The sequence below is a fragment of the Dama dama genome, chromosome 1 (genome assembly GCF_033118175.1).
Source record: "Dama dama isolate Ldn47 chromosome 1, ASM3311817v1, whole genome shotgun sequence".
NCBI lineage: Eukaryota > Metazoa > Chordata > Mammalia > Artiodactyla > Cervidae > Dama > Dama dama.
In genome coordinates, this window is record NC_083681.1 from 57,695,507 (window position 1) to 57,704,444 (window position 8,938).

Sequence of the window (8,938 nt, forward strand, 5' to 3'; positions counted from 1 at the left end):
GTGCTGACAATTACCAACAATTAGGCTAATTGTATAATTACACTGTGATTATCTCAATGATAGCACTAAAAGTTCACAAAGGGGATGGATGGCCTGGAGGTAAACCTGAGGGGGTTGGGAGAGGGGTAGTCAAGGGCCATCAAGGTGGTTCCCTGGGGTCCCAGCAATTGCACTAGAGGCCAGGCACCAGCTTCCAGGCTCTCACCCAGCCTCCCCTCCTCTGCTCAGTAACAAGCCCCTTCTACAGCCTCAGTGGGCTGGGTGCTTTTCAGGTGACCCCCAAATATTCCCTTTACCATCTCTATCTATTAACACAACAAATTATAAAAGATGATTGGGTTGGCAACCATATCTAAATTTCAGGCCAACCCCTCAGCTACGCTGCTGACATTTAAAGGCAAGCTGTGAGTGCATTCTATATTTCCACATGTCATTGATGGGCTTGTCATTCTCAGATGGCCGGGCCGGAGCAATTAAGCAAAGGTTTACACTGGCATAAAAATTACCGCTCTCTGACAAAGGGCCAACTCTAGAACCTCTGGCCTGCTCTGAATATTGGCTGCCAGCTTCACATTCTGATGAACGCATGTTGAGCTCCAGAGGAAAAGAGGCAGCTTCGCAAACATACACAGGAAACATTTAGGGTTACTATTTCTGGACCAGGATTCTCAGTATTCATTCAACAAAGAATTACTGAATACTGATTATTTTTTTCTTTTCCAATCTCAAAATTTGATGTTGGAAATAGAGCAAAGAACAAATCAATCATGGTTCTTGTCCATCAGGAGTTTATAGGCTGGCTAAGGGGACATGTTCAACTTTCGAGTGGGTCTGCCCTTGCTATGACTATAGGGAATTGCATTATTGATCCCACTTGTTCACTCTGCCTTCTAGACATGCCGTTTGCCTTGTGACTTGGCAGTTCCTCTTCTGCCAAGATGGATTTACATCCCTACTCCACTTTTGGTGGGCTGGGCCAGGTGACTTGCTTTGACGAATGGAATTTGGCTCAGAGTGACAGTGAGTCCACTGCAAGTTTTATCCTCAAGCGATATCACTTGGTTCCACTCATCTCTCCGGGAGCCTCCAATGTCTGCCATGAAAAGAACATGCTCCGTGTGCCCTGATGGTCCCAGAAGAAAGAGAAACACATGCAGCATAATTGAACTGAACTTGGAGCCAAACCTTATTTGTGGAGCAGAACTGAACCAGAACTTGCAAACCTAGAAACACAGTTGACATCAGTAGAGCCATCCAGTGAGCGAGAAATAAGTACTAGTGGTTATATACCATCGAGGCTTGGTAACCATTCTGTTATACAGTATTTTTATGGCAATAACAAATTGATAACAAAGACTTTTTGAAGGTCCTTATAAGGATATTGGGGTATCTTCCCAAGTAGTGCCAGTGATAAAGAAACCCACCTGCCAATGCAGGAGACTTAGGAAACAAGGGTTAGATCCCTGGGTCAGGAAAACCCCTGGAGAAGGGTATGGCAACTCACTCCAGTGTTTTTGCTTGGAAATCCCAAGGACAGAGGATCCTGGCAGGCTACAATCTATAGGGTTGCAAATGGTCGGACATTACTGAAGCAACTTCACACACACACTTGCACATAGGTTATTGGTACAGGATGTGTTTGGTACAGGATGTGTTTCACCTAAAAAGATGGTGAAGAAAAAACTCTGGAAAAATACAAAGGGAATAAAACTGCTAATGGTGCTTTCCTTTAGAAAGAGGTTTGAGAAAAGGGGCTTAATGTGGGAGGATAAAAAGAGATCATTTGTTTTTCATTCTAAGTCTCTGACTTCCTAAAAATTTCAGTGACAAGCATCATTATCTTTGCAATTTTTAGAGTAATTGCATTTTTAAAACACATGTTGGGACTTCCCCGGTGGTCCAGTGGCTAAGACTCTGTGTTTCCAATGCAGGGGGCTGGTGTTCAATCCCCGGTCAGAAAACTAGAATTCCACATGTCACAACTAAGAGTTCACATACTGCACCTAAAAACAGTTCTGCAAGCTGCAACTAAAGATCCTGTCACATAATGCCAAGATCAAAGATCCTGTGTGCCACAGCCAAATAAGTAAAATAAATTAAAAAATACATGTTGTTTTTCAATCACTCAGTCATGTCCAATTCTTTGGGACCCCATGGATTGCAGCATGCCAGGCTTCCCTGTCCTTCACCATCTCCTGGAGTTTGCTCAAACTCATGTCCATTGAGTAAATACATATTAAAAAATAATAAGTAAACAAAATATGTCATTTGAAAAATCCTAAAAAGAGAAATTGAGAATACAAACACCCAACCCTTATTATATTCTAGGCAATGTGTTACCACTTCTCATATCTTATTTAATTTTTACAAAAATCCTGCAAAGTGGGTAACACTATCCTTGTTCTAAAGATGAGGAAATTGGACTCAGAAAGTTCTGATAGCTTGCCCCAAACCAAATAGCTTGTGTGCTGGGAAAAGAATATTTGAGTTCAAAGCTGCCAACCTCAACATCAGTGTTCTCTCTTTTGTGTTATATGACTGTTTTACGCCATCACAGGTGAATGAACACCCAGGGCCTCAGTTTCCTCATCTGGAAAAAAAAGAGAGGTTCAGACTACATTGTCTCTAATGTTCCTGATAGTCTAAGATTCCATGAATGAAAAGTCACATTATACAGTAAAGATTCTTTACTTTCAGAGGAATACAATCAAATTTCCTTTAAGTACAGTGCTCCCGGAGCTCACATAAGTGCTTATTATTTCCAGATCATTAACTGTTTGACATAGAGATTTGGCTGAGAAACTTGAAGCTCAAGAGTGAGAGGCCTCTGCCAATTGAAGATCAGTCAAATGTGGATAATGGCTTCTGTTACTATAAGATGAGTCTACAGGAAAATGTGATTCAATTTATAAAAATTCTATCAAATACAGCTTTTCAGGAATTCATCTGTTGGGTACAACAAGGTACATCTGTGCGATATTATCCAAATAGGTTCCACCTGGCAGGCAGATGACGGTAAAGCTTAAAAAGGAAAAAAAAAAAAAAGAGTTTTTAGAAAGTACTTCCATTTCATCTTACTCTATTTTAACTTGTTCTCATCTATCACACCATAATTTCTAGGTAATGCAGAAACATTAGATTTGGCTAAGCAAGGAATGATGAACTTTTATTAATAGAAGTCAAGAGAAAATCCTTTCAAACGTCATTCCACAGTACGGAAAATTAGGAAGGGGGGAAATGGAGGGGAAAGTAAGAGCTCATTCTTTGTCCAACTGGCTTTGCTTATGATGAAATTCATAAAATGATCATGGACGCTGTGTAATGTGAACCCCTAGAGGCTTGCTCTAGCTTCTACCAAAGTCAAGGGTCCTGAGAATGCCAAAGGAAAACAAACCATTAAGAAAACCTGCAACCATTTGGGAGCATTAGGAAGATCAAGGCAGGTTATTTGGATGTCTGGGAAAGTCGGACTAGATGACTACTTTTCGGTCCATACGACTGAACACACGGGATTCCTATTATTGTCAGTATTCTGCCTTAGGGGAATGGCCCCTCTCCTCATGCCTGCTCATTTTTCCTCTTAGTCTCTGTGGCTTCACCCAAGACAATGTCATCATTCTTATCGGGGCCTTTGTAAACCAAAATACCTCCAGACTAAGAAGTTAGCTTCAAGAGCCAGACATCTATTTCATTATGAGTATCTGTCTAGACATAAAAGGGGTCACTCAACACTTCCCGCCATGATCCTGGGAGCACCAGGACAACAGAAGACCAACACAAGGCAGACACATGTACACCCTCCCCCCAACAAACCTGGGCTCTGACTAACCTTAATAGATTTGACTTTCAATAGAAGTAAAGAGGAAATAGGGAGACTTCTCATTTGGTACAAGTCATCTCGCCATGTGCAAAGACTGATTATATCTGCTGAGTTTGTGGTGTTGCCTTCTAAAGACAGACACGACTGAGCGAATTCACTTTCACTTTTCACTGAGCGAATTCACTTTCACTTTTCACTTTCCTGCATTGGAGAAGGAAATGGCAGCCCACTCCAGTGTTCTTGCCTGGAGAATCCCAGGGACGGGGGAGCCTGGTGGGCTGCCGTCTATGGGGTCGCACAGAGTCGGACATGACTGAAGCGACTTAGCAGCAGCAGCAGCTTCTAAAGACAAGGGTGGTTTCCTGATTCTCAGGGAAGGCCAACAGGTTCAGCCTCACATTCCCTTGGTTTCATTACCAAACCAAAAGGATCAAGAAGAAGATGTTGGTGGCTTGGTTATTTTGTCCATGATTGGAAATCTTGTGCAGAATGACTGACCTATAGTCAACAGATGAAGTGCAGCTTTCTTGGGAATCCTGTTAGCTTATAAATTGTTCTCTCTTACCATCCTTTCTGCAAAATGGTGATACAGAATGTAGACCACTTAGTGCTGCTGAATTCATAATGGGGTCAGGATAGAGGATCAAGTTTTTGGCTCAAGACAGAGGTTTTTTTCTGGGACCTTTCTCCATCTAAATTGTTATTTGAAATCTCTGAGCAACCTCTGTGTTTTAATGTACACAGTCTCAGAAACAGCCTCCTATATTCTCGTGTTTTCCATGAGAAGACTGAGGTGCCAATATAAGCATCCAACTAGATTTTGGAGGTAATATTAACAAAATAAGACTTGGGAAAAATACAAAAATAGCCAAATTAACATTGCTTCCCTCAAAATTACGTCATCAGGAGGCCACATGTTTATTCGGTTGAGGCTTCTTTGGCACCTAACCTTCTCTTACCTCCTTGGGAAAAGCTTTTTCACTTCAGGCACATGGAAAAATTAATCCAAATACCTCAGAATTATTTCTTTTTTTAACCAAAAAAAAAAAAGAAAGAAAGACATTTCCTAGGTTGTTCTACTCTTTTTATGTGTTTGGTACCTAAAGATTTTTAATGTTTCCAAATGTCAAATCTCCCATCAAAGGATTATTTGCCACTATTAAGGACATTCCAAAGAATGTAACACAGACCTTTAAGGTAATTTCAAAGTTTTAAACAAGGCAATTATTTTGGATTAAGACTTTCTAAGGAGGCAGCCACTTTTAGGAAGACTCTGCTCTTTTGCATATTCAGGTCTTCTTTTTGCACAAACTACAGAGGGTCCTGGTCTTGTTGTTGAGTCACTAAGTCATGTTCGACTCTTTGCAACCCCATCGACTGCAGCATGCCAGTCTCCCCTGTTCTCCACTATCTCCCAGAGTTTGCTTATATTCATGTCCATTGAGTCAGTGATGCTATTGAACCATCTTATCCTCTGCCATCACCTTCTTCTTTTGCCTTCAATCTTTCCCACCATCAGGGTCTTTTTCATGAGTTCATATCAGGTAGCGAAAGTATTGGAGCTTTAGCTTCAGCATCAGTCCTTCCAGTGAACATTCAGGGTTGATTTGCTTTAGGATTGACTGGTTTGACCTCCTTGTATCCTACGTAAATAGCACTTCTTGGGGTTTTGAATCATGAGAACTATATGCATATCCTACTCTATTTGGGTAAAAGTACTACTATAACTCAAGAGTCACTCTCCCAGTCATCAAGCAAGCATCCTTTTCGCCAAATTTCAGACCCTTGAAGGTTACAACTTTTTAAAAATCTTTAGGTAGATATTTATCCTGAAGAATCACTGAGTGATGACTCTATTTTATTGCTAAATTCTTTGTTACATTTATGAGCCTTTCAAAGCAATAGGAACTACCTTCTGGAGATGTTTAGGTTTGTATAATTCACATCACACTGTAATTTTTATAGAGACGAAGTTAGAAACATTTCTATATTGAAGTTAATAATGATATGTTCAGGGTTAGTCGAAAGACTTGGAATTTAAACCTCAGATGTGATTGAGAACTATACTGCTGGTGTTATCTTCCTTTAATCTTTTCAGAAACCGAAAAAAAAAAACCCAAAACCAAAATAACCTACACAATTAAGAGAGAGATTGGAATAAATGATAGATATTCTTTTAAAAATTCAAGAATAGGAACTGATCATTGGCCCCCTTAACCGGTTAGGTTTATAGGTCACATTAATCAATATTTGGTTTCACAGCAGATGTGGAGGAAGTGAAAAATCTGGATTCCAAGAAAAACCCAAGAATACTGAAAAGTATCACATTTCACACACATGGAAAAAAATGGAGAGGGAATAAAGATTTATGTATATCTGAAAGCAATAAGGATGAAAAAAGCACAGCTCAAGTCATCAAAATCGCTGTTGAGAAACCAGATTTGAATGCCGCTTAGAGTTTTAATTAAAATATCAGAAAGCTCTGAAGAACAAGTGTACATCTCAGTACCCCACAGTGTGATCTGGTAACCACTTGTGGGGAGAACTTTATAATCACATATAAGTATCCATGCACAAAGGCATGCATTTCATCTTTATCTCAATCTCTCTCTCTTACAAACATTTAAAGTCCAGCTTCCAGTATCTTATGCAAAAGATCTCTGCCTTTTGTTCATTCCACAGACATTTGCTAAATTCTCTAGGAGGGGCTAGCCTCTCTACTAGGTATAGGTATGGTGAGCAATACAAAGAGAAATTTGGCAAAGAGGAGCAAAGAAACCCCAAATGATGAAAATGACTAAAAACATTGGAAGAAACTTGAGAAAAAAAAAAATTAGAACAGGATTAAATTTGGAGACAGGGAACACCAGCTCCCTTATTGGCATCCGATCAGGTCTACTTACTCATTGCTACTGTGTGCTTGTTGTTTACCGGGTACTCCAGAGAATATGACCAGAGCAATCAAGACACAGTCTTTGGTCCTCATCAACCATCAACACATCTTTTCAAGTCTTACGACACTCTTTCTTCCAAGCCTTCCTAAACTTATTCTTCACTTGCATTCACCAAAGCACACAGCTGGATGTCAGAAGTCATGCCTGCGTCTCTCCAGCTGGGTTGACCGGGTAACACAGCTACAGATCTCCTACTAAGAATTTGAATCCGTTGTCTGCCAGTGCAGTTATTTTAAGATTGGCGTGTGACTGCTGCTGGCAGGTTGGTGAGCAGAGGAAAACAGGAAATGAACTAAATCATTTATTAACATTGAAAATAACAAATTGAAAGGTGTTGGGTCCTGGGGTAAATAGCACTTGGCTGCTGCAAATAAGGGAATTGGAATTTTCCAAAGAGAAGCCTTACCTGAAAGAATTTTCCAATATTTGGTTTTGGTGTAGTGGAAAAACACTCATTTCCAACCAATGTTATTGATTGCTGGATGTGTCCTCAAGAAGACACATGCTTACTGAGAACTATAATATGAACACTGTCATTCAAAGTCACTGCAATGGCTCTTTGAGGAAGACGCGGTCGCCGCTGCCGCGGAGCCCAGCGCCCCCGGCTCTTGTTCCTGACTCACCGCTGTTCGCTCTCGCCGAGGAGCAAGTCGGCCAGGAAGCCGCGCTGCAGCCCTGGCCTTTAAAGACGCCGGCAAGACTCCCGTGGAGCCAGAGGTGGCCATTCACCGGATTAGGATCACCCTCACCAGCCGCAGCGTGAAGTCTCTGGAGAAGGAGTGTGCTGACCTGATCAGAGGCGCGAAGGAAAAGAATCTCAAAGTGAAAGGACCAGTTCGGATGCCTACCAAGACTCTGAGAATAACTACAGGGAAAACTCCTTGTGGAGAAGGTTCTAAGACTTGGGATCGATTCCAAATGAGGATCCACAAGCGACTCATTGACCTGCACAGCCCTTCTGAAATTGTCAAGCAGATCACTTCCATCAGTATTGAGCCAGGAGTCGAGGTGGAAGTCACCATTGCTGATACCTAAATCAACCTTTTTAATAAATTGATAATCAGTTAAAAAAAAAAAAAAGTCACTGCGATGATCATGCCTTGAGTAGGTCTTGAGAATCAAAAAAAAAAAAAAAAGAAAAAAGGTGAGGAAATTTTTACTGTGTACCTACCATATGCCAGGCCCAGTAGAAATGTTTTCATAAACACCATGTTATCTACACATTGTAACAAAAAGCAGTTACAAAACTGTCAGTTTACAAATGGAAAATAATAGAGGCTTGGAGAAGCTACACAATGTGATTGAGGTCACACAGTTCTTAGTGTGTGTCTGAAACTAGGATGCATGCCCTTCCATCACACTGCAAGGCTGCCCTAACTCAAAGGACTCTCTCCAATGAGGGATTTTTACATTAGAGAGGGATAGTTTTGGGAAGAAATGCAACTTAAAGAAAATCTCTAATTAAATAAGCTTTTAAGAGATACTAAACTCTTTAATCACAAATCATATTTTAATTCAGTCTGGCAAATTATGTGTTAATTATATTTCCCATGAAATGCATATGTTGGTCTGGAGGATTGTTGAAAATAGAAAAACATTTTGCTTGGACATGACCTGAAGCTCTTGTCCTTTCCTTTACCCTGGAACTCTGCACTGAACAGTCTGAGCAGTGACCCAGGAAGTCAGTACTTGAGAAGGAAGGTGGGTCTAGAGGCATCATGAAAAGAGCCAAAGGATTTTATCATACAGAAATAATCAAGTAAGTAACATTTTATGGGTAAAGATATTCACTGCAGTATTATTTATAGTGGCAAAATCCATAATGCCCAGGGACTTCCCTGGTGGTCCAGGGGTTAAGAATCTGCCTGCCAATGCAGGGGACATAGGTTCAATCCCTGGTCCAGGAAGCTCCTACATGCTGTGGAGCAACTAAGACCATGCGCCATGACTACTGAACCCACATGCTGTAACTTCTGAGTCCACGTGCTGCAACTACCGAAGCCCATGTGCCTAGAGCCCATGCTCTGCAACGAGAGAAGCGACTACCATGGGAAGCCCAAGCACTGCAACAGAGTAGCTCCTGCTCGCCACAACTAGACAAAGCCTGCATGCAGCTACTTCATAATAGCTCACAATTTACTGTGGTCTTTTTCTGTGCCAAGCA

At 41.0% G+C, this 8,938-nt stretch overlaps 1 protein-coding gene across 1 annotated transcript; it reads left to right on the plus strand.

The window, feature by feature from the left end:
- The first annotated feature begins 938 nt into the window (after positions 1-938).
- LOC133061082 (small ribosomal subunit protein uS10-like) lies at positions 939-7,843 on the plus strand. The gene is made up of 2 exons (XM_061149152.1): positions 939-1,020; positions 7,418-7,843. Exons 1-2 carry the CDS (start codon positions 939-941, stop codon positions 7,807-7,809), a joined length of 474 nt encoding a protein of 157 aa, XP_061005135.1. The 3' UTR covers positions 7,810-7,843.
- Positions 7,844-8,938: the final 1,095 nt, after the last annotated feature.

Bases quoted from the DNA above. Each gene is read 5' to 3' on its own strand.
- LOC133061082 (XM_061149152.1), top strand. From the start codon at position 939: ATGGATTTACATCCCTACTCCACTTTTGGTGGGCTGGGCCAGGTGACT. The intron at 1,021-7,417 runs GTGAGTCCACTG...GCTCTCGCCGAG, and splicing joins GAATTTGGCTCAGAGTGACA to GAGCAAGTCGGCCAGGAAGC.